The 25,652-nt window shown below is 43.7% G+C and overlaps 1 protein-coding gene across 1 annotated transcript in view; it reads right to left on the minus strand.

The window, feature by feature from the left end:
• fam20cb (FAM20C golgi associated secretory pathway kinase b) overlaps positions 1-24,630 on the minus strand; it is a 56,435-nt gene extending 31,805 nt beyond the window's left edge. Inside the window, exons 1-3 of the mRNA XM_073489124.1 lie at positions 23,337-24,630; positions 22,680-22,855; positions 17,581-17,659 (exon numbers count right to left, since the gene is read on the minus strand). Coding sequence (XP_073345225.1) covers positions 17,581-17,659; positions 22,680-22,855; positions 23,337-23,848 — 767 coding nt within the window. The 5' untranslated portion in view covers positions 23,849-24,630. The remainder of the gene's footprint in view (positions 1-17,580; positions 17,660-22,679; positions 22,856-23,336) is intronic.
• Positions 24,631-25,652: the final 1,022 nt, after the last annotated feature.

The raw sequence follows: 25,652 nt of genomic DNA on the forward strand, positions 1-25,652 counted from the left end.
AAACGTTCAAAAATTTGCCTTGTCCCTGAGTTCCCAGTCCAAACCGCTAGCTGCACGGCTAACTGAGCTAACTAGCTAAGGGTAGCTACAGTTAGCAGCTGTTAGTAATTACTCTGGTGGTATGCTGCCCTCTATTTATTTTTCGAGAAATAATATGGCAGATGACCAATTTTTACATATTGCACCTTTAATGCTCGCTAAATAACAGTTACACATAGTCATTTAACACAAAAGCATAGGTTACTGTACATACAATTAGGTTTGCTTATTACTGAGCTAAGGCTAAGCTAATAGCATCCTTGCTCTAGCTTCATATTCAGCATAGAGACATGAGAGTGGTGTCAATCTTCTCATCTAACTCGAAAAACGAATATGTGTACCTACCAAAATGCTGTGATAATGTTTGGTTTAAATGCACATTTTTGAATTTCTGCCACGAGGGGTCTCTCAATCAAACCAAAACAAAAGTCATAAGTAGTGTGGGATCATGGGAACTGTTATCATTACTGTTACACAACCACCTGACGCCAGTCAAAACACATCTACGTGACTAAGGGATGAGCTCACGAACGAGGTAATGTTTTAAAGTTTTCTTCACGTCACAATTAGTCACTTTCACAGACTTCCTTCCCCACCCTCTGACTCTCTCCTGGAAGTTCTTGTTTAGAAGAAGTAACATATTATATCTGCAACACCAGGTGCATCCTTATAAACACCATTGCTATTTTCTGCAAATACTTGTGTCGTGCATTATATTTGCAACGTGAAATACATCCACAAAGTGTTCCCAAATGCAAATTTGTGCATTTTAAATGAAAAATTCACTAATCCGACGATGGGAAGCATAATATGTCAAGTACGAGAATACATTTAACCTATATATAAATGTCATTAAGCTGGGATGAAAGGACTTTTCCCTCTTATTCTCCTGTAGTGCCTCGCCTCATTCAGTAGGGCTGACAATGAGGACAGAGTGGAGCTGAATTAGACATGAGAAGATAAAACCATTCATACATCCGTTAGCAACGTCCCATTAAATCCCGCTGAAGTGGCCCATTCTGCCAGGCATCGCTTCATCCTGTCTGCCTCCCACGTCGTCTCTATCCCTCTCGCCCTTTTTTCTCTGACTCACACAGCACACTATAAACTCCCAAAATGCCTTTTTTTCTATTCTTAATCTTGTGGCTGTTGTGCACGATTACGTTTAACTGTGCCTCAACTTGTGAGATTTACTTTAATCAACCCTGGCTTAAAATTACCCACCATCCACTGCTACTAGTCTCTGGCATGTCACCTGTGTCTTGTCCTGGCGCTCTGATCACGGGCCGCAGACTATGTGAGTAATTAGCAACGTAAACCCCCCCCAAATTCTTTCATGTCTGGATTGAAATTTACTGCAGAGACAATTAGTCTAATTATACTGTTTGCCGCCTTGCTAAGAAGGCGGTGGCATGCCACTGTAGCAGGATCCAACTTGTGTGCCTCTGTGAGTCTCCACTTTTGCCTCACATGTTATTGCTAAAGCACAAACAGAAATTGTGTAAAAATGTGCACTGATGTGATTTGGCAACACGCCTCGGCAGGCGACTGCCGTGTCTGATTTATGACACACAAATCTCTGCGGATCACAGTTCGCGCCTCATAGCTAAAGTAATACACACATGACGAGGACAGGGGCAGCGAGCGTTTAAGCTTTTGCTCTCTTGTTGCTGCTGGAGAGAACCAGCGAGGGGCAGCGAGGGACTCAGGAGTCTCCGAGCGACGAGCGTTTTTGAGAGAGAGCGCCGAGTGACAAGAGAGAAACCCCAAAAAGTGGGTTAGCAGAGGAGAGAGGCGGTAAAAGAAAGGAATAATAAAGGCTGGGTGGTGAAAAGAAAAAAACATGAATCAGAAGGGCACAAATCAAGGGATTTGGGATTTGGGACCACTTTTGTAAAAAAAAAAAAAAAGCGGCGAATGAGAGAGAGGGGGGAGGACAGCCATCAAGGTCTTGTGAGCTGTGAGTGACTGCAGCCAGGGCCTGTGGTGTTCTGAAATCCCAGGGCTGTGTCTGGTAAATTGGTGGGTGGGGTACATGGTGGCTGTTGATAAGCAGATAGAAAACAGGGCTCAGCGCCTATAAATACACTATAAATACACATAGGGAAACCCTGGAGCCATGGGGCCAGCATGGTAAGGGTGCAGAGGGAGGGAGGGGAGGCTCCGAGTAGGAGCTGGAGAGCACTGCTGGAAAACAACAGAGACAGATGGAGAAGGAAGAGGGGTGGATAGAGGTAGAGAAGGAAAAACTGAATGGAGAAACAATAACACTGGGAGTACCAGTCAGATGGAAAGAAGAAGGTATCCAGGAGACTTTACTACAAAACATACAAGCAATAAACTTTATCAGATCACACTTACGCCATGAGTCAGTGCCGCTGTTACATAAGAGCAGTAAACGAAGGGAAAAGGGTGCAGCACCAACCACCGTTGTAACCACACAAACACAATAGGATGGTCGCTGCTGGAAAGCACACTTCAAAACTGACCTTGTTAAGCATTTATAAGGGCTGTCTGGGAGACTTTATGAGCAGGGGAAAACAAGTTTTGCGAGAGGAGGAGCAATAAACGACAGATTCAGATTTTCCAGGGATGTGAGTGGCTGTGAGAGCAAGTGCTAGGGGGAAAAGGGAGAGCGCAAAGTGGGCCTGTTCGTCCCAACTGAATCACTCATATCATATCAGGAGGAAATGAGAGGACGGACGGAGGTGTTGTTTGGAGGGAGAGCGGCGCTCCAACTCTCGCTTTCTATTCTCCCAGGACCAGAGATTGAGAGAGAGGTGTGGCCGGAGGAGAAAAAAAAGGAGTGATGGTGAAAAGGAGTGACGAGGAAAGAAAAGGGACAGAGAACAACAGGAAAAATGGCCTGGAGAGGATTACAAAAAAGCAGAGAGGTGGATGAGGGAGTGAGACAGTATAAAGTGACAAAAAGAATGAGGAAGGAGGATAAAAGGTGTTGATTAAAGGGGCACTTCGTAGTTTTGGAGAAGAAATTCAAACTCATCAGGTAATAATACAAACTCAGACATATTTATAAACAAGCTGTTCTCAGAGGAAATTAAGGTCCATGGAACACTGTTTGAAGCTAGAAAGATGGCTGGGTCCGCCACATATAAATAAAGTTAAACAGTATGAAAATGTGTTGTCCTTTAAGGTCACTTTGTTTACTCTGTTTATTTAACTCATGAAAACAAACAGAGTTTGTTTATTTAGTTTGTTCAGGCATTAAAAAAAATGAGTCAGTGGAGATCCCCCAAAACTACATAGTGCACCTTTAAATATGCAGTCTTTATTTTGTGGAGTCTCTGTTGCACTTAACTGCAGCTCTTCCATTACTGCACAGCAGAATAAAAGAGTGAATATTGTCTGAGAGCTCAAACAAACTCCTCTTAATGTTTCCTTACACGGCATGACAGATGTGAAAGCCCCTCTTCAGTCTGACAAATAAATTATGAGTTGTACTCTTATATTAGGCAGAGGGAGTGTTCTGGATGGTGCACGCTGCGTGTTTAAGTGGTGCGCCTGCTTGAGTTGTTCATGAGTGTTGAATTAGGGGTGGACATGTGGAATGAAAGGTGAAAGCCCTTGTCCTGTTCCAGACGGTGGGCTTTTGATTTCGCCGCATCATTACTTTGAATGACGAGACAGCCACGCCCCCTCCGAAGTTAGCTCGTGCTTGGGCAAGAATTGAGACTCCAAAGCTCATATTTGACTAAGCGCTGGACAAACACCACAAATACCCCCCTTCTCCTCCTCCTCCTCGCAACCCAACGCTGCAACGAGTTAAGTGAACAAGCAGCACAGCATCACAGTTGGTAGGAAAGCGTTCCCTCTCGCAGCACGCTAATCCGTGCCATTTTGCCAAGCTGCTTTCTCCTCGCTGGGCCTAACAATGCTGAAGTCACTTTTCCTCCCTCTCTCTCCCTCTCTTTTTGCGAACAACAACAAATCATAATCCTTTGGTGAGCCTGACCATATGGTCTTTTCTTTATCCTTTCTTTATCCACACCCCACTGACATTAATAATCTGGACAACTGGGGAGATGGTATAGGGCCCAGAACGCTCCCAACATTCAAATAATCCTTCTGTCAGTTTTGTGCCTCTTTTAACTGAAGCTGGTGCTCTCAATGAAGTGGAATGACTGTGATGTGTAAGGACAGACACTTCTACAGAGAATGATCACCTGAAAAACCCACTGAGCGCTACCTGCAGGGCACCAAGCGCCAGACAACTAGCTGTCAAACATAGTGGAGCGTTTACCGGCGTTTAAGAAAGCAGACAAAGGGAGGAAGTGGAAAGACTAATGACTAAAAAAGCCAAACCATGACAGAATGCTGATGTTGATCCTTGTCTGCTCAAGCTAACATGTTAGCTTAAAGTAGCTTGTTTGTTTACTGATTGTTGCACTGCCCGCCCGTGCCCAAAAGTATCAATAACAAATGCTTTAATACCAGTCTCGACACATGAAAAGGAGCTCAGCAGTAATGTTTCTTTAAACCTTAACTTCAGACAGACCATGCATTCATTATGAAGATGCATATATTATGTTCTTCAGTAATCTATTTATTTGTAATTGATGAGAAGATGATTACATTTGCATTTTTTCTGTCACTATTCGTTGCGTTTGCATTTTGTGAAAGTCAAACACCTATAAACTGTAATGAAACTAAACTGTTATACAGTTAAAATTAAAGTGCGGCAATAAAAAATATGCATCTCCATCTGAGTATATTATTGTGCCACTTAAGTGGCATACCCCAAGTGAAACAAATCACAAGCTGTCATCACTTATAAATTATGCTCACTTCCAAGACAACCAGAGCTCTTTGAGTTCTAGAGGGACTGACTGGTACGTTACAGTACGCGCAGCCTCTTTCCACTCTGTTTCATGTGAGGCAGCCATTCATGTTGGGACTTGGAGGTTATGGATGGCTTTTTAATCTCCCCATCTGAGCACGGTTGCATCACTTGTTTTGACTATCCAACCTCCTCCTTTCCTCCTCTGAAGGGGACGTCAGCGGTGGAGCTTGAGGGGAGATATGCAGATACTGAATTGTACGAGCAGACTACTTTAATCAAGCGCATACAGTATGCAGCAGTGTGAAACAGATGTTGTTTAATCCGCATCTATAGCAGTGCCAGAGCGCTGACAGCTGTGGTTCACACAACCTCTTTCCCACCGTAACCTTAGTCGCCGCTCTGCTGTTTGCTAATTACGTATCGCAACATGCCCTCATAATGCCACGCTCCCGAACGCCTCCCTCAGAGGGCCACTCTACAGGGGGAAGAGAAAGCCTAATTAGACCAAGTGTCCATCTGCTGAAATGGAGAGGTGGAGGGTGAGTTGGAGAAATGAGATAAATGCAGTAAAAAAACTAAACAAAAAAAACATGACGGCCAAAAGACCTTGTGGGGCTATAATTAAACCTGACAATCAGGAATGTTGGGGAACGACGGGTGAACATGGTATTTTACCTCCTGCTTCATTACAGTCTAATGATCCCCTTAAGGTGTTTTCCCTGACACTAACTACAGCTTATAAAAGGGATCAGTTTCTGCCGCCGGGACAGTGCGAGGAGACCGAAAGCTTTAATGGCGAGTGAAGGTGAGGACAGAAAGCGAGGAAGAAGATCACAGGAGAAAGTTTGAGCTGTGCAGACCAGAATGAAGCCCCCACGACGCTATAACATGCTGGATACTTCTGTAAAACTAGAGCTGTCTCGCCCTGTGGCAGTAGAACAGATACTGTGTGTTTTATATGAACCACGGAGCACAGATGTTACTTCGGGCCCCTTGCAGCTCTCTGATCAAAAAAAACAAAAAGTTAAAGGAGATCTATCATGCTTTTTCGATTTTGTCCTTTCATTCAGTATTTGTGCATGTAAATGATCTCAAAAGTTGAAAAGGTCAAAGTCAGCACTAGCAGAAGCTCCTCGCTCCCACAGAAAACAGTCTTCCCGAAACGCCTCGTCAGTAGTCCCGCCTTTCAATTCCATGACTTTGTGACATCATGCAATATCACCATGTCACACATTTGCATAATTTATCCATAGCAGCTAGTTTGGCATGTAAAAGTTGATTTAGCGAAGCTGCTCTTCTGTTGTTAAAGGTGCTGGGTCAGGTGTGTGTGAGCTGACCAATCAGAGCAGACTGGTTATTCAGGAGGGGGCCTTAAAGAGACAGGAGTGAAAAGGAAGTAGAATTTTACAAGAATTTTAGTTGAAAACATTGAAAAATTAACTAAATTTCCAGACCAGTCCAAACAGCTAACTGCATGGCTAACTAAGCATACTAGATAAGGGCAGTTAGCTCTCTGATAATATGCTGCCCTTTAAAGCATGTAAACCTGTTCTAGTAGTAACCCAAAATAAAATGAAGGAACCTAAAAATGAGCATAATATGTCTCCTTTAAAGCAACTGTCTTTTCGGTTGTTCTTTGTGAGTATGTTTGTCTCTTTAAATGAAAGCATCCTTCCTCTGTAATTAATGAGACTAATGGCACTTTCACCCGAAACACATTTGGAGCAGTTTCATCAAAGTCTGGGAGCGTTTACAAGAACATTCGGCCAGAACATTCAGGCCCGAGACAGGTGGAAATGCCTCCTCCAAGAGAAGTTTGGTGCTGTTTTCTTAGACATGTATCTAGGCCAACTGCAGGACACAACCCAAAAATGCGAGGCTGAATGGTGCACGAAGATGGATGCTGACATTTGATAGCCGGCGGCCGAGCAAAACAAACTACAGTCAGGAACGATGCTCATGTATTTCTTCACATGCTCTAAGTGGTATTTAAACAGCACAGAAAGTAAATGAGCCCATGACTTTTGGCTAAAGTTAAAGGGACTGAAGTTTAAGATTTATTTTGATTCACCATGCTGCCAAAATCTCCAACAGGTTTCCAAAACTCTGTCCAGTAAACGAGCAAGTTTTCGTGACTATTGTTTATAAGATCTGGTTTTCTTGTAATCATGCTGCCTGAGACTGAAACCAAAAACAAAAATGTAAGAAAAAACACATGGATTTGCCCCTTAACAAGCAGCTTCAAGTGTGATCACACTATATAAAGTGTAAAGAACAACAAGCTAATGAATATTCAGTTTGTAATCCGAGTGATTAAAAAGGCTGCTGCTTCCAGTTAACTCAAGTACACGGACACCAGATTCAGGACACATGACACTGTCCTCCTCTCCTTTTGTTCATTGATTCATGGAAAGACATAAAAGCCTCATTTCCAGTCATGAAGCAGCCTCTGTGCCTCTGCTTTCAGCATCTGTTCCTCAATAAGAGCGGCGGCGCGGAGGGCCCGGGCCCGGGCCAGATGAATCAATGTCTGCCGCGATTGTCACATCAGCTGTTGAGGTGTACTGTGTCCAGACAGAGAGTAAAGGCTTGCCTTTGAGTGACAGCTCCTTCAAAGCAGAGAGACAGGATGACAGATGGTATCAAAGCCCCGCGTTCCCACAGAAACTCAGAGATGGATCGGGTTTTCTGAAATGTTTATAGGCAAGTAATTAAGCATCTTTTATTATTATTTCGAAGAAACAATGAGGAAGTTTATCAGGGATGAACTGCGATTGTGTTGGGCCAGGAACAACTTGCCTCTGAGACTGCAGAGAAATGGCAGCACATTTAAAATGCATGCATGTGTGTGTGCAGCTCTGGCACGTACACACTGACGTGCACAAGCGCGCGCACCACACAGATGGCAGAGGAATTTAGCCGAGGCTTTGATATGCAGATTGGATGCTGGCTTGTCATTTCTGCTGGCTGCGACACTGTGTTATCGTTCCTTCAGCGCAACATTAGAGCTGATAACATTTACCTGAAGGGGGCAGTTGACTGATAATATCGTCAAGACATTTCTGCTCCTGGAAGGCCCGAGCCAGGCCCGCGTGGAATTTGCCACAACAGTATCAGCGCAGAGTGGGAACGCACGTGAGTGTGAGCGCACACGCACACAGATCAGCACAGCGAAGACAAAGAAATATGACCACTTTCTGTCTCCTAGGCAACTACGGTATGAATAGTGTGACAGTTTGGAAAGCTGTATGTCCAAAGTCGTCAGAGGTGGCAGTATGAGTGTGACACGCTCACACACATACACACACACACACACGCTGAGATCTCAATCGCAGTGACAGTGGTGCATACTGACGAGGCTGTGAGAAGACCCGGTGCTGATTTTGTGTTTTTAGAAAGTGTAGAAAAAAGGTGTAAAGCAGAGAAACTGGGTGGATGTTTGCTTCTAACAGACGTGTCAAAGTTAACGATTATGCTAATCAGCCACAGTGATTAAAACTGGCACTGTGTGTTGGAATACATTACCGGGGAAAACATCACTGGTTTAATAATATCTACATTCTACATAAATCATGATGGCTGATTACCGCAGATGGCAGAGTGCCAACAGTACATTAACAGATTATTACAGTGGGCTACTTGCTCATGTGCAGCTTTTTCCCCATCCCCACCGGACCACAGATTAGTTGCATAAGCTTCTGTTATTGAGTGCTCATAGCATGTTTTTCTACAGTACGCTGGGCCATAGGTCTGCACTGCTTATTGAACATTACCGTGACAATTTCAGCCCCATATCAATAAGTTATCATCGGAGTGGCACAGTTAACCATAGGTCCTCCACCACTTTACATCCGAACATTAAATTCATTTAACACAGCAAGCTAGGAGGAGTTATTTTTGTCCTGTAAGAAGTTCAAGAAGTGGTTCATTTTGTCGTCTTCAAGAGTGGCTAGAAAGCCTTTTCATGTCGGCTGTCGTGCGCACACACAATCTATTCCTATCACTCCTCTATATTCAATCCCAACCCTGTTTTAGGCCTTGACCACCTGGTTGAATAAGAAGTAGGGATGGGCTGATGGATGATGGCTTGTACCATCGTAACATTGTGATTTAACACAAGCCCCACCAGAGAGCACAAAAAAGTAGTGTGTCCCCTCAGAGTTGAGGTAAGGTGCAATATGTAAGAATTGGCTTCCTGTCTAACTGTAGTTGCCCGTTAGCTCAGTTAGCCCTGCAGCTAGTGATCCAGACTGGGAGCTATAAGTGGTATTATGATACAGGACGGGCCGGGGGTAGCTGCTTAGCATGCTAACTTTGATAGGAACATCTCCGCAACACACGACATCGACTCTTTGATATAATGCCAGACTTGTTAATTCTTCACATTCTGATGATAATTTCAGTATGAAATTGAAATCTGGTATCGAATGACAAGACATTTTTTTATGTTGGATAGTATCGAGGCAGTTCGGTTGGTGCCATATAAGTATTAAGTTCAATACCCAGCCCTACCTGCATGACAGGAGACAGTTTTCTGTGCTGGGTGAGACGGTTGGAGGTTGTCTTCAAAGCCACCATGACAGAAAGTTGGGACCACCTCAGCAACAATGTTATATATGCCAATCTGGCAAACATCATCCAACCCTGATAAGAAGCAGTGATTTACTGGAACCGGACTGAATAACACAGCTTGCATTGATGCCCCACGGCGATGACTTGTCCAATCCTGACCATTTCAGCTGCCCTACTTTCCATCAAAAACTTAGAAGAATAGAAACGAGCAGATTCATTTTTCAGCATATGTGAATGTGACAAGGTGGGAGCCTTATGTAACCTCTTGTAAAGCATCGTTTCGCAGCAATGCTAGGCTAGAGTGCCCATTCTGCCCTTCTCACGAATTCATCAGGGATGAATACTGGTGTTATTAGCCTGGTATCCATTACCGGTAAAAACTAATTAGTATTATATTTCTCTGTACCATCAGGGTGAATTTTACCATTTCTGTTCCATCCTCCTCCATCTCTCTACATGTGTGGAGAACAGAAACATGTTGGGGGAAACACAGTTTGCACATGGTCTACATGTTTGCACCAATGGCCTGCAGTGTGTCACAGTCTCTGCAGGGAAGACACTAAGGGGGTCAGATTACTAAGCCTGAGGGCTCCATTTGATCATACAGTATGTACCGCTCTGCTGCACTCTGAACAATATGTTCAGCTCCTGCAAATTTCATCTACAGCATACGTGATGACCAGTGTGTACGTGAGTGTTAATCTGAGCACTTTAACATTTTTCTGCTCCTCCGAAAAATCTTTTTCCATAAACACTTTCTGCTCCGGCACGAGCCGCGCAGCGCTCGATAATAACCCGGTGAAACAATTAAAACACAGGGGGAACAGTCAAAACATTAAGCAGGGAGCAGTGCAGAGCCTTAAGTGCTGCTAAATCACACATCTCACAGTGGCTGTAATTTTAGATTAATTATTCAACTGTTTTCTCGCGCAACGGAACCGGTGGTACAGCCGAAAATGAATAGAGCGGAGATTTATCCTGAGGTCAGCCGGTGCGTTTAAAAGCGATTATTATATTCTGCTATTATTCATGATCCCCGAGTGTTCTGTTTAAGATGTGCAGCATGTGCACGCCGTATTGGATTTTACAGTCCAGGTAGACTCATATCCTGATTATGAGAAACGTGGATGTGATAGCTGGGAGATACAAGGATGTACAAGTGCAGTTAATTCTTTTTCATTATATTCTGAATGGGATGTTTATTTCATTCATTCAGGGGTAATTGTGATTGTGATTTGAGTTGGTACAAAAACTGCTTCTATATGATTCAAAAGCATGTAATGCATGCAAATATATTCACAGTGGATTTCATGTATGTACTGTAAACATCCAATTATGCTTGTGATAACGTTAACGCCACGGTTCAGTGCAGCCGCCTAAGTGTGTGTTGCACCATTCCCACATATGTGAACCAGCAGTTTGAGGGTTAATGCTACTTTCTAACCTCCCAGCTCCAGCGTTGCCACAGTGCTGCCGTGAATTTCCTCTATTTCCAAACAGCGCTGTGCTCATCATCCGCGCTCTGAATGACTTGTCCTGAGGCGCTTCATCCCTTTTATTTCCTGACTCAAAGTCAGCGCACGGCCACAGAAGACCTTGTGAATAAAATATCACACAGTAAATAAGCGCACGAGCGCACAAACAGGCGGACCGACAAAATATATAGAAAAAATGAGGAGCAGAAGTGGAGGTCGGTCCGCAGAGAAGTCAGTTTGTTTGACATGCTTTTGTGGGAACAATCGCTGAACTGTCCTGTCTTTTATCAGCCTCTCAGCGTTCAGTCGTCGCCTTGTTCCAGAACAAATCTGGCAGCTTTAAGTGAGGATAATAAGGGTTTTTGTTGAGACATGCTCTCCCCATCTTCAGACAAAGCTGCCTCAATCTTATTCTTTCACCTCCCACGGCTGATGCTGCTTGATGATACAACATCAAGTCTTCTACTCAGCCAACATCCAACTAATATTTCACATTTAACACAGACATTTCCTCCAGGCTGTTATTTGCGCTGCTGTCAATATGTTATTGACACAAACGAGGTGACATTATGTGGCGCCCGTCTCTTGTCTCCCCGACGTGTCAATCAAAAATTACTCACGGACCCGACTGAGCACAGATATAGATCGCTCAGTGGGGAGGAGCAGCGGAAAGGAGGAGATATCTCTTCTAGGAATACTCACATTGATTGTCTGTGACTGAGCCAACGGTCGTCTGATTGACAAGCAATACAATTAAGTGGAAGCGAGAAGGAACGGAAGACCATCATTATATCAATCATCAGTCCTTCCCCCCGCCTTCCTTTCGTCGATCATCTGCGTTCATGATCTAATGAGCTTTGTGCGCTCAGAGACTAATTTCACTGTAAATATTACAATCATGTCTTCCCGGTTTACACCAGCACAAAGTCATAGCAACAGAAAGACAGACAGAGAAAGACAAAGCAAATCAAAAGAGTGTTCTCTACACTGTAAATTTTAAGTCGACTTTACTTCAACAACAACAACAATTTTAGTTTTAAACATTTAAAAAATAACTCAAATTATCAACAGAATGTGAACAAATCAGTTTTGAGGTTATGTTAAAGTATTGTGTTGCAAAGATATCTACTGAAGTTAGCATGCTAACCAGCTAGCCCCGCCCTCCCCCTGGTGGATACAGGGGTACATATTGCAATATGTAAGAATTTTAGTTAGCAACATTGAAGAATTATTCAAAATTTTCATCATAATATGAATAAATAGCAGTTTTGACATTATGATGTATTGTGTTGCAGAGATATCTACTGAAGTTAGCATGCTATCCAGCTATCCCTAGCCCTGTCCCGGTCCAAAGCTCCTGTGTCTGCGGTGTTAACATTAACACTCCCCAGTCTGAACCACTAACTGCACAGCTATTTGAGCTAACTAGCTAAGAGAAGCTACAGTTAGCAGCAGTAAGCAGTTACTCTGGTGATATGCTGCCTCCTATTTGTTTTGAATATGAATTTGACATTCTTATGTATATTGCACCTTTAAAATTATTAGTCTACTGTACTAATAATTTTGAGGTAATCGGTCTCCTTATTTTTTTCCCAGTAAAGTCACTTCATCAGATTTTACAGTGTACCCAGACACTAAGGTTCAAAGTACGATGCTACAGCTGGGACTCAAACACACCGTATATGGCACGGGTCTATTTTAGTACATAGAGGTACTTGTAACAAAGGTCCCTGGTGATCTTTAAGGTAATACATGCATACTTTTGTATTGCACTGAAAGGAACATGGACATTTCTGACAGCAAAAGGCACATTACATGTATTAGTATTATATGAACTTGAAGGTAGGTACAGAAGGTACAAAATGTTATATTACTGGACCAGCTCTCCCGAAGGGACTTTTTCTCCCACACCTCTACAGAGTGGCCACAAGTCCAGACTGCAGCTGAAGTAATTTTCTCATAGCTGATGGTCAGAACGGTCATAATTAGTGACGCTTCTGGCAACGTAGCATTAAGTAAGCTAATGAGAGTTATAATTAAACAGCACTTACAGTAAGGTCAATCAAAAGAGAAAAAGTCGTCATTATGCACTCACAGCAAAATAAACCTGGAGGTTGTTGAGGGCATATACAGCCCACACTAGTCGGCATACAAGAAACTAACGCACTATACAAGAAAGGATAAACAATTTTTTTGAGCGCTCTGCCGGTGTCCCTCAAGGTTGTAGTTTAGGTCCCCTTTTCATTTAGTATTTATACTAATGATCAACTATCTGTCCAGAGGTTAACATCCAAATGTAGCAAGCTTCATCTTTACTTCCAGTAGCTATAAAGACAACAGCAGCATGTTAACCCACTCCAAAGCTCCTGTGCTAATGGTGTAAACACCAACACTGGTCCCTGAGCTCCCAGTCTGACCTGCTAGCTGCACAGCTAACTGAGCTAACTCGTTAACAGCAGCTACAGTTAGCAGCATTTAGCGGTTACTCTGATGATAAGCTGCCTCCTATTTGTTTAAAGTATAAATTCGACAGGTGGCAAATTCTTAGATATTACACCTTTAAAGAAAAAGAAAAAAGGGTGCAGGACATTACACATGACACATACTAGGTGTGATTCTCAGATATCTGTCAGATTTTTTGTTGTAAATAATACAGAAATTAGAGCCACATTTCTATCTGTTTCATTAGACATAAGATCACTTTCATTACACTGTTGTAGGCGTTGTCGACATTTTAGCTAACTTCCTGTCCGTTTTGCAGTGAACAATCCCCTCCCAGACTTCTGTGTGTTGCCCTTTTAGTAACAAAACCTACAACCTTGTACCTCAGATTTCAATAACGTTGCACCAACGCTTTTTTGTATATTATTTTAATAATGGTTTTCCATATTGTTAATTTTTTGGTACTATTCCATGAGAAATAAAAGTATTTTCTCTCTGCATACTGCTGTGCACCGTTCAGTAGCAAATACAAAATGATCATTTTTGCATATTCAACTTGAAAAACCCTTGCTGAGCCTACAGGCTAAAGCATAGCTGAACCATAACATGAAACTATTGGGACAATAGGGACCATTTTGTTCTTGTTCTGCCAAAGCATTCATTTGCATTTTTTTCATCTGAGGAAGAAAAGTCTACCTCAGTCCCTGTCCTTCATCTTCTAAAGACCTATGTGCTGTATATTTTGAGGGTTATGTGAAAAGTACATGTTTTTTACCACACATGTTAGGAAAGTGTCCCAACTTGACAGCTTAAAGTGTTTGTGTACCGGAACAAAAAGCAGACATTATGAAAATGCCGCAATTCAGGGTTATTTCAGTCCTGGCCACAGGCATAACAGGATGAGGCAGAATGACGAAGATGATAATTGAGCTTAGTCATCAAACGCAGCTTTAGTCAGGTTACAATGCAGTTGTTGTGACAGAAAGTACAACTGTAATGTTTTCATCTGTCTGCTTAAGCAACACAGGGCTGGGCATCAGCTGGGATTCTTAGCGCCGTCCCTTGAAGATCTGTAGTCTTAACAAATATTGCCAAACAAGCCTTTAGTTTGATGAGACTAGTTAAGAGATGGCTTATTCTGTGTCTGGAAAAACTGGACCGCAGACAGCAGTTCAGTGGGCTGACTCATCTGCGTTACATCATAGCGGACAGGTAGGCCATTTTGTGGTGTCTCAGCACGGTAGAAAATGATTCAGCCTTGTCATATAAGGTGTGTTTTACCTGTTCTGCACATTAAGAGGACAACTGCCACCGCAAAACACAGTATCAAATCATCCTCTCTCTCTCTCTCTCTCTCTCTCTCTGAGGAAGAAGAAAAGAGAAAACCTAAAGGATCGATACGGCAAGCCTTTAATGGATTTCTTCATCTGTGCCGTACATTAAAGAACCCGCGAGAGAGAAAAACAAGCAGCACACAGTGTTGCAGAGACGGGGTAAGGATGATGGAGAACGCCGCGAATGAGAAAGAGACAGAGCGGCCGATAAACAGAGAGAGCAGAGCAGGTTTCCACAGATATGGATGGTTAGAGGGTCGATCGTTACCCAGACACCGTATGCATGCCTGCCTGCCTGCCTGCCTGCCTGCCTGCCTGCCTCTGCTGCCTGATTGCCTGGGACACATTTGCATTAGAGCTGAGAGGAGCCGAGCAGAAGAGCACAGCCGGAGAAGTCTTTGATCTCTCAGCCTCTGTCTCTTTGATGCACCATGTGGAAACACAGCAGCAGATTTGGGGGAACTAGGAGATGATTTTGGGTGTTAAGTGGAAGTGTGTGTGTGCGTGTCTGTGCATGTGTGTGATGGTGTATATCGCGGGGAGTGACTGCGCAAATCTGTCAAGACTTTGATTGCGGTCCAAGTGAGCACACACACAGGGACACACACATGCATGCCAGCATGGGTTGCCCTATTTTGTTAAAGTCAAGTGCATTCAAGCAGGAGGGAATGAAAAAGCCCACCCCCCACCCCCAGCTTCACTATTCAGGATTATCAAACATCACGGCAGCTCCGACAACCACAACTGTCAAGCAACAGATTTACATCCAACCCCATCACCCTCACGCTTTTCTCGGAAAATGTCATTTCACATTGCAGCCTGGGTTAAAATTCGAGGCAGCGCGCCGAGATAATCTGTGGATTTCGACTCCGTGCATGCATTGACAACACTCTCTGCCCACTCGCAACCCCCCCATCCACCCATCTCCTCCAGTCCTTGCCCCCTCACCTCTCCTCCGTCCTCCCTTGCACTCCACACCTCTCATCTCCCTTCCCTCCTCTCCTCTCACCTCACTCTCATCTCTCCTCTCACCCAGCCTGTCAGGATGATTTCAGGCTTGTTGCGTCTGGCCTGACTTAGTGTGGTACGATTGAAGCAGTAATTACAACAGTCTCTGAATAGCTTTTCCTCCCACGGAAAACCTGGCTACCTATCATCCACAGGCTTAACCCCGCTCTCCATGCTGACATGTAGGGGCCAGACAACGGGTTTCTGTGTAGAAAACCATTAACCTACAATTAAATTACAATCACCATAACAAAGGAAGGGTGACATTTAAATCCACCAATCGAGGGGGGATTAGGAGCAAAGAGCACTTCTCTTGGGATGTGTTATCGTCTAAATATGACAGTGTGGATAAAGGAGATGTGAATTAATCAAATATTACAAAGTATCTACCAGTGGGGCAGTTTTGGTAGACTTATCTTCTCTACAAGTTAAGCCAAGTGTATTAAGCCAAGAGTATTACAGGATGCACAAATGTAAGCTGAGGTGAAAAAGAAAAGGAAAGTGTTGCTTTCGATCCTCTTCACCTCTTCTTGTGAGACGTTAATGATATGCTGTAGTTCGCTGGTCGGATGTTCCCATATCACAACTGGAGTACGATTCAGACGGAGATGAGGCGAGGAACAGAGGCTTAGCGGTTGGATCACAAAGCTCCCAGCAATTATGTCTGGCACCATTATAGAGAACCAGCTCAGAAAACTAATGACAAAATATGTAGCCCCTGGGTTAGCAAGAGCGATAACTGAGTGGCTGCTGCCTTTAGCCCCAGCTGGATGCTGAACCAAAAATACACACCTCAAGCTGCTAAATCAAGCATTGGACTGCATGATAACACAAACTGGTAATTTTAGCTGAATTTTTGATTATTTCAGGAAGCAGTAAGTAAAAAAAAAAAATCCACAACGCTTAATTTAACGAGATGGGAAGAGTCTTTAGTCATGCAAACAAGCTAAATGCTAATGTCATCATGCTAACATTCTCACGATAACAATGCTAACAATGGTGTTAAACATGAATATCTGCACAATCTTAGTTGAGCATGTAATCATGCTAATATCTGCTAATTAGCACTACAAACAATGACGACGCTAAAATGACAATGCTAACACGCCGATGTTAGACATGTTTATTTACTATGGGCAGCATCTTATGTTGGCATGCTATTACCTGCTATGAAGACTACATACAAAGTTGTCTGAGGCTGATGAGGATATATTATTTTGTAGGTCTCTGGTTATGAACAAGAGACATTTTGGCACTACATGAAAAGTAGCATGAAAAAAGTTTTTTCATTCCGAAGGGGACATGAACGTCCTTAAAGCCACATCGCCAGCATATGGCTAAAAAGTTTCACACTGAAACTGTACACAAATCACATGGTGACAACAGGACAGCGACACTTAGCTGACTAGATGGTTTGGCATTATGGAAACATGATTGGGTGAATCAGTCATAATATTGCCCGAGGGCTAAGGACCTCCAACATGACCACTAAAGGATGTGCCGTGTCACCTGACAGCCCTCTGAGGTGAAATGCCTACTCAACACTTGGCTCTGACACAGCAGAATGATGTCGGCCTTCAATCGAATATCAAGGTTGTGCTGAAATGAAAGCAATTTGATATAGCCAGAGAGGAGAATGAGGAAATGAGATTGATGTTGTGAGGAGAATGAGTAGGTGGGCTAATGCGAAAAGGAAGTCAGTCGAGGTAAAAGAGCTGCATAGTTGGTGTTTTATGCTGAAATGGCACTCAAGCTTTAACACGATATCAAAGAGATTGCTTTTTCTCAATGAGACTGGGCCCGTCAGTGAGCAATGGAGGAGGGGAGGTGAGAGGGCTGTTTAGCCGCAGGAAAAACAGGGCGAGTGGGACCTATTGTTTAAAGACATACAACACATAATGTAACTTACTTCATGGGTTTAAAGAGAGCCTGGCCGTAGTTCTGGAAGGTCATGATGAGCTTCAGCTGAGTGCCTCCAGACTTCATCGCTGTTGAAGTGAAACAGACAAAACGGCTTTTAACAAAACAGTAACTTAAGGCAGCTATATTTCTCCAGAGAAATGAGCCCTAGTAATGAGCTTACACACTTTTATACTTCGACAAACTAAACCCACCAGAGTTAAGATATAGTCACACAAAAAATGTCCAACTTGATATCTAGATATTAGCCTGTGGTGTTAGCTAGTTAGCCTAGCTGCGATTCAAAACACTAGCCGAACTATTGTTTTCAGGTAAGCTAATATCTGTAAGTTGACTGTTGACACTGAATATCAAGAAAATATTAGTCATTGCCTTCAGTTTCTTTTTCTTTTCTTTTTTTAACCAGTGTTTAACTTCTCCGGCCAAAATACAAAAAACATTGGAAATGAAAAAACACGCCCGACAACCGGTTCCAAATTGTCTGATTCCTCAGAAATGCTGTGAGCTTATCAGTTCCTTTTATCAATGCAGGCATGTCTTTCTGACAGTTTCGAAATCAAACTCATGTGTCTGGGCTGCTGGAAGCTTTTAACAAGAGGCCGAAACAGTCCAAACTGTGGCTTCATTTCAAGAAGAAAAAATGACAACAGTGCTAGAATTGTTTGTACAAAGATGATTTCAAGTTAGGGTGGAGGCACCGGCAATATGCTGAAACATCTTTCTACGCAACATGGGCTTAAAATCCAGGAATGCCATTTATTTGAAACTCTATGCACAGGTTCCACTGCCTCTCCCTATGTTATAATCAAACCAGCTCATTAGCTGATTTTTCTTTGATTATAAGAAACCTGAACGTCTTGTTTCATCCCTTTTAGACGATGACAGATGACACTGCGGCTACAGCAAGCGCACAGGTTACAGCTAGTTCGACTCGTCCATCCGTCCAAGTCCAAGACGGAACCCGTTCAAAGCTAAACAGCAGTTAAACTGTCAAGTTTTTGCACAACTACCTGAGTCTCATGCATGCCTTTTTATCTCTCTAACTAAGAGATAAGAACACTGAAAAACCTGTTTAGGCTAGTGGAGCAGCTGTATTCAGTCTGTATACAATATACACTCATACCATGGACATTTGCTTATCTACAGTATTGAATTCTACCATCTTAGTGATGATAAAACAAGAATATTTCAAGCTTATATCAAGTTTCATGTCTGTCAGGACATAATATTACTAATAATGATAAAAATTGAATAATACCATATACCATGAAACTGTGATGTTTTCTCAGATGGTTATCAAACCGTGTTGATGCAAACCGATAAGCCGAATCGACAGTGGCATCAGTATCAATAACATCTTCTCAATTTCCTTCCTGAGATAAGAGTCCATTTACACATCATAAAACAGGACTGTATAGTCTGTTTACTGACCAAATGTAATATTGACTGACAGTGATTTTACATTGTCGAGACGAGTCAATCTACACCTGAAACCTCAGCTTCCTCTGCCGTGTGTGTACGCAAGCTTGCACATGTGTGCAAATGTGTGTTTGCGAGGTTTTGTGTGCTCGAGTGCTGATGTCACCGTGTTTGTTTGACGGGAAGGGAGAGTGAGGGGGTGAAGGACAGCCAGTGCTCGTCCGCCGCTCTCTGTTCCTCCGCTGTTTACTCTCTCTGTGTATTCTCTGGTGGGTCCATCTCTCTGACTCTTTGTGTTTCTATTCATCCTCCTTTCCTTCATGTTTTCTCCCTTTTTGTACATGATAACGCCGTCTAAAGGCGCTCGTGGGACTGGACTCAGTGCTAGCGCGAGGACTTCACTGTGGCTAAAATACAACTAAATTCACACGCAAATAAAGGACCAGAGCAGCCGCTGTGCCTGTTTTTTCCCCAGCTGATCGATTGAGAGCAGTGTTTCGGTGGCCTTTTGCCAACGAACAACCTTCTCAATCAATGTTCTCATTTATTTTTACATATGGGAATCATGGGGACAAGTGAAACGTTTACAGAGAAGGATCAATGTCAGTCTGATCTCACCTGCTTCTGTGGTGGAGCTGCGTCTACTGGAGACATTTTACAGTTGCACTACATTGTTTTGGAGATGAAGAGAAAGATCTTCATCGACTGATTTTTTTACGCCCAAACAAACTGAATAAACGAACTCTCTTCATTTCCATGACTGAATAAACCGAATAAACAAACTGACCTTAAAGGGCAACACAATTTCACACTGTTTCACTTTGTTTATATGTGGCGGACCCTGCCACCTTTCTAGCTTCAAACAGTGTTCTGGAGACCTTATTTTCCTCTGAGAGCAGTTTGTTTATGGAAAAAATAAATATGTCTGAGTTTGTCTAATTGCCTCATTAATATTGTAAATAATGAAATTCTGATTCTGTCTTCTGTTTTAATTTCTTCTCAAAAACTGCAGAGTGCCCCTTTAAATAAAGGCGCGTCAAACTGTAATTACCAGGAACAGGCAGCATGAATGTAACGTTTCATTTCAGCCTCCAGTCACAACAAGCAAACCGCATTTGTCCAGACTTCATGATGCGAAAATGTTTACCTATGTCTGTTTGTAAGACGTGCAGCAGCAGCAGCAGCAGCAGCAGCAGCAGCAGCAGCAGCAGCAGCCTCTCACTATAATCTGTAAAAACATTGATCATATCTAGAGCCTTTGCACGCTATGTCTTTATCGATAAATGCTGCTCAAAAGAGGTTACTGTATAATACATCCAAGCACTGCTATCCTTAAGTTTAGATAATAACCGACTGCTATTGGCTTCTATTGGTATTCTGCCCGAGGCCTGTGTTAAGGCTCTGTAATTACTGAGCCACCATGTATTTAGCTGGCTCGAGATGCTGAGAACTGCTTCCCCTATCCACCCAGCCTGAGACAGAAAGCAAGAGGGAGAAAAATCTGAGAGAATTAAACAACATCTGGAGTAGAAAGACAGAAACAAAAGAAAGAAATTCTTCTGTTAGTGACCGGGCAGGGTTGCTAGTTTTATAAACAGTTAATCCCACTCCAAGATAAGCATTTAATCGTTGCTATGGGCCAGTAACAGTTTTTTTTATCATTGGCAGATGAACCTAAAATCTGTAATCACTTTCCACAGCAAGCGCAAGATGGGCGACCTTGAGTCGACAAGCACTCTTGGAATGTTGGAGCTGGACGGAGCCAAAATGAAAGACAATCCCTCCAAAAAGGAAAAAAAAGAGGATAGACTCTTATAACTGCCCTGATGTGGATTACCACCTCCGTCAGGTACTACTGTGGAAGGCTTTGCAGCTTTCTGCAGAAACCTAGATTTACTGTGCACTTCAATCAAATAAAAATGATCAAAAAAACAGTGAATCAAACTGCGATGTGTAGCTGCATGGAGACCAGGTGTTCTCTCGGGCTGTGACGCTTTGTGGGAACACATCAGAGGAGATTGTGCTGTTTTATTATTCCCTCAGCCTTGTGAGGGAGGAGAGCGAGGGCTGATCAGATTCAGCGCTGTCGTACAATAGCCTGTGGCTGGCTGCCATCTCTGTGCAAACCTGTGAGTGTGTGTTAACGGCGTCAGCGCCTATAGCAAGGAGCACAATTGACACTCACTGATTTAGCAGCACCTCCTTATACTTCAACCGGTAGACCCAGTTACAGTAGACGCACTCTTTCACCTCTGGCTGACTATATTTAACACTGACATGCAAGCGTTTCCAGTTCCTGTTTTCCACCCGATTAGTTTTGTGAATCTTGTGTGACCATCCAGGATACTTTCTGTACCATTTGGGTGGTTACTCTTGATTCTCATAAGGTCACATTACAAAATTGTAATTAACTGTTGTCTCAGGTATGTCTTAACTTTTCCTGCTGCTGTTTTCCTTTGCCTTTTTGTCATACTGCTTGTGCATGATAGTCATGTTCTTTATTGGACTGGCCAAAGTTGGGCTTGCCGGCCAAAGGTGGCCCACCACTAGGTTTGATTTGACCCGCCAGATGTTTCTAGTGAAATAAATACAAATTAGTAAAAAGAAAATTAAAATATGATTCGCTGATTGTGCTGCTTTGTTTTTTTTGTTTTTTTTAATCTGAGCACGGCACTTTGTGCATGAAGTCAATTCAGGCAACTCACTATCCAGGAAATTAAAAATACATTGAAAGATTATTCGGGCAAAACTTTTTTTCACACATTTTTGTAATCAGACTCCATTTCACATCCTAACATAATAGGTGTTTGCTTTGAGCCTGTGGTCCACGATTACATTTGAGTTTTGGCCCATCAAGGGAAAAAAAGTTTGGGCCACCCTGCTCTAAAGCATCTGTCTGCCAGCTACGTGCCTGTTGCTCATGTGCTACACAGACACATATAGTGGAGTAATGGCATCCTGACCAGATAATAAAGTCACACTTCCTGCAAGGGTGTTGTGATCCAAGTTTCACTGTCCTTTGTTTTGGTGGCCGGGCGGGTCGAACTTGCATGTTAGTGCATGTGAGTTACGCGCTACAAGCTGCTAAAGGGCTCCAACTTGATGCGGAGATGGATTTTCCTCTTCTCAACACATACATGGGTACATAATCTTACAGGCTAATGTAGCCTTAATAGCTAATTAGCTGTTAATGATATTATACATTTGTTTTTCATTGACATGAATGTTGTATACAGCACAAAGCTATGTCATTAAGATCAGATGTTTCCTGTTGTCCAGAGGCAGGTATTTGGGAACAAGCTTTGTACGTGTGTGTGGCATCTGGTAACACAGCTGGCACACACAGACACCAAGCCAAAACTGTACAGGTTTACTCCATGAGACAACCAATATCTGTGCCCATCAGCAGACGAACGTCAAAGTGTCCCTAAACAAGACAAGGAACTCCCTGCAAGCTTGTTTATTGTGGGTCGCCAATGATGTGGTGTTGATACTAGAAAGGTAGGTAAACTATTAAACGTCCAGCTCATGTCATACGGCAACATGAGCACACATTCGATCATCCTTACACCTCGACACACCCCGAAACTGTTTGTAATGATGAATTGTGTGAGCCATCTCTCCACTGAAGCCCTCCTGCCGGCTTCCCCCTGCTGTCTTATGACTCACCGACGCTGGTGATCCTCTGGGTGACCAGGTCCTTCAGCAGTGCATCGATGACCGGGTTGTGTCTGGAGTACAGCTCGTATCGATTAATCCCAATGTGGAAGCGGAGCCAGTTGGGGTAGGAGTCGGCCGTCAGCTCCCCCGTCGGGCTGAACTCATCCATGTTGCCTTCAGTATTCCTGCGTGACGGGAGCAGGGGGGAAAAGAGGATTGTCAGGTTTTAATGTAATGAGTGGCAGGTGCTGTGCAACAGCTGTGGAGTTACAGACAGTAATGTGATTGAACTATAAACCATTTAAAGGGGCAATATGTAGTTTTGGGGAAGACATTTTAATCAGAGAGAAAGATCGTGACTGATATTTTATGCCAAAACAAACTGTTTTTGTTTTCATGACTGAATAAACAAACTGACCTTAAAGGACAACACAGTTTCACACTGTTTTACTTTGTTTATATGTGGCGGACCCTGCCACATTTCTAGCTTCAAACAGTGTTCTGGGACCTTATTTCCCTCTGAGAACAGCTTGTTTATTCAGTTATGGAAAAAATGAATATTTCTGAGTTTGTATCATTACCTCATTCATACTTTGAATTTCTTCTCCAAAACTACATAGTGCCCCTTTAATGTGATCGTTTATTTATAGCTTTATAACACTTTACCATGCCTGATCCTCTGCTGCTTTGGGGTCGAACCTGATGTCCGTGTTGACGTTAAACAGCGTGTCCTCATCTGTCAGAGGTGGCACGGATCTTTTAAACAAGGGATGCTCGTAGAGAGCCGACAACCTTGAACCCTTCACGGGCATGTTCTTAGTCACCGAGGCGTCCTGGATGAACTGCCTCTTCCTGTCGCCGCGCTGCCCGGGATGCTCCGGCGCTCTGAACGCCTGCGTCTTGTCGCCCGTGACCGGGACCCTCTCCAGGGAGTGGGAGGAAACATTGGAGCCGGGCTCGTTGCTGAAGTCCTGGAGGATCCGCAGGGTGTGCTTGTTAGGCCAGCCCTGCTTCCCCCAGCTCTGAGGCTCCTCGCTCGGCGTGTGGGAGCAGGAGCAGCCGCTGTTGCCGTGCCTCTCCAGCTTCGGCAGCAAGTCTATCATTATGTGCATCGAGCAGGCGATAAGGAACACCATGAGGATCAGAAAGCGGAATTTGCGCAGGAGGATCATCTTCATGGTCTCCCGTTTGAGCAGATGTGAGTATTTACTGCAAATGATGAGCACGCAGATGAACAGGCTGACTACATCGCTGATGATGTTTATTAGACTGGACGCCAATCTAATGAAATATACATTAAACACGTAGGAGCCATCTTCACTTGCCGTCTTGAGTAAAGGATTCAGTGTTCAGCCTTTGGTGTCTTCAAACATCAGACTCCTGCTTTCATTCGTGCGGCTCGTCCTGGCGAGATTTTTCAGACGCGCAAAATCATCCGCAAGCGTCCAGGTAGAGCAGGTCGAGTCGGCTCAGACCAGCGGTCGATTTGCGCAAGCCACATCCTCCTCACGCCGCCGGCTCTCCCCCTTCAGCTGTCGACCACCAAGTACTTGAGAGGAAACGCAGGAGGAGAAGAGGATCCGAAAAGCAGCTGTGACACGCCGGAGGGGAGCGATCCGTTAAGGGTGCGTGTCCAAGAGGTTCGAGGGCGCGCGTCGGTGTCACCGTCCAGGGGAGAGGAGCCGATCATAGATGTACGGAAAGTGCAGCTCTTCACATTTAAATGTTGCTGTTGATTCTTGTTTTTTTTAAGGGAAAGTCCCCGAAAAAGTAGTCGTGAGCTCTCATCCACCTCAGCGATCCAGGCGGGTGCGTAATTCTCTCACATCGCGGTCCCGAGAAATCACCCAACAGGCGTAAATCGCGCAGGTAACAGGAGACAGGAATCCTCCCGCAGGGGCCGGGCAAACCTCTAGGACTACAGCGGGATAAGAGAGAATGCGCTCCTTGTAGCATGTGTGAATCCGGGTGGGTGTGTTAAATATGATGATGAAGCCAGGACTAGATCCAGCCTTTTGCGCAGCGTCACTGTGCGCAGATTGGCTGAAGGGGGAGAGAGAGAGAGAGAGAGAGAGAGAGAGAGAGAGAGAGAGAGAGAGAGAGAGAGAGAGAGAGAGAGAGAGAGGGCTAGTGAGAGAGACACTGCGAGCATGTGAAGCATATAACTGCTCGTCTGTATCCCACTTGGAATAAATCCTGCCTGCACATCCCGGCTGCGCAAGAAGAGGGCGTCTTTCCACTGGACAATATTCAGCAGCAGGAACGATAGCGGGCCTTTTTTTTTTCCCTTCTCTCCTTTCTGAAATTCATCTGCTGGAATCCCTCAGAAATGTCTCCTCCGAGACGGCAGTCAATCCATCGATGATACATTAGACAGGCCTATTAGAGCGCTCATCAGTCTGAGGATCCTCTTCCATCCTGCACTGCTGCCACTCAGCCGCAATCACATCTTCAATAATGTTGAAAGGCTGCATGAAATGAAAACCTCAAAGCACCTCTCAGCGCTGCGCTTTTTCAAAGAAAAGAAAAAAGAAAAAAATACGGGAGAAATAAACCGACTTTCTCTGCCGCTCTGACCTCTAACCTATATTCCACATGAAATCTCCACCCAGCCAGTGCACTAATGTTTCTTTTTTATGGCTAATTGGAGCAGCGTTATGGCTGCATCCATGCTTCCTAGTGGCTGTAAATAGGCAACAGAGACAGGGTAATAAACGGCTTGCATTTTTATAGTATGGCATATATGCATGAGTAACTGATCATGCTGTCTGTGATTACCTCCCTAGATTAGTTTATAATTAAAAAGAGCCCAGAGAGAGGAGGGGGGTGCCACTTGTACTAACACAGAATAGATTCATAAGAGAGAAGAAGAGGAGATGGTTTAAGATGGTCTCTGTGGGGGGATTTATCCAGTGGAACAAAACATTTGTTGTGAATGTTAATGAAGGCAAAATTAAAAGAGCATAGAGAGCTTTACTTATC

Source organism: Pagrus major, chromosome 20 (genome assembly GCF_040436345.1).
Source record: "Pagrus major chromosome 20, Pma_NU_1.0".
NCBI lineage: Eukaryota > Metazoa > Chordata > Actinopteri > Spariformes > Sparidae > Pagrus > Pagrus major.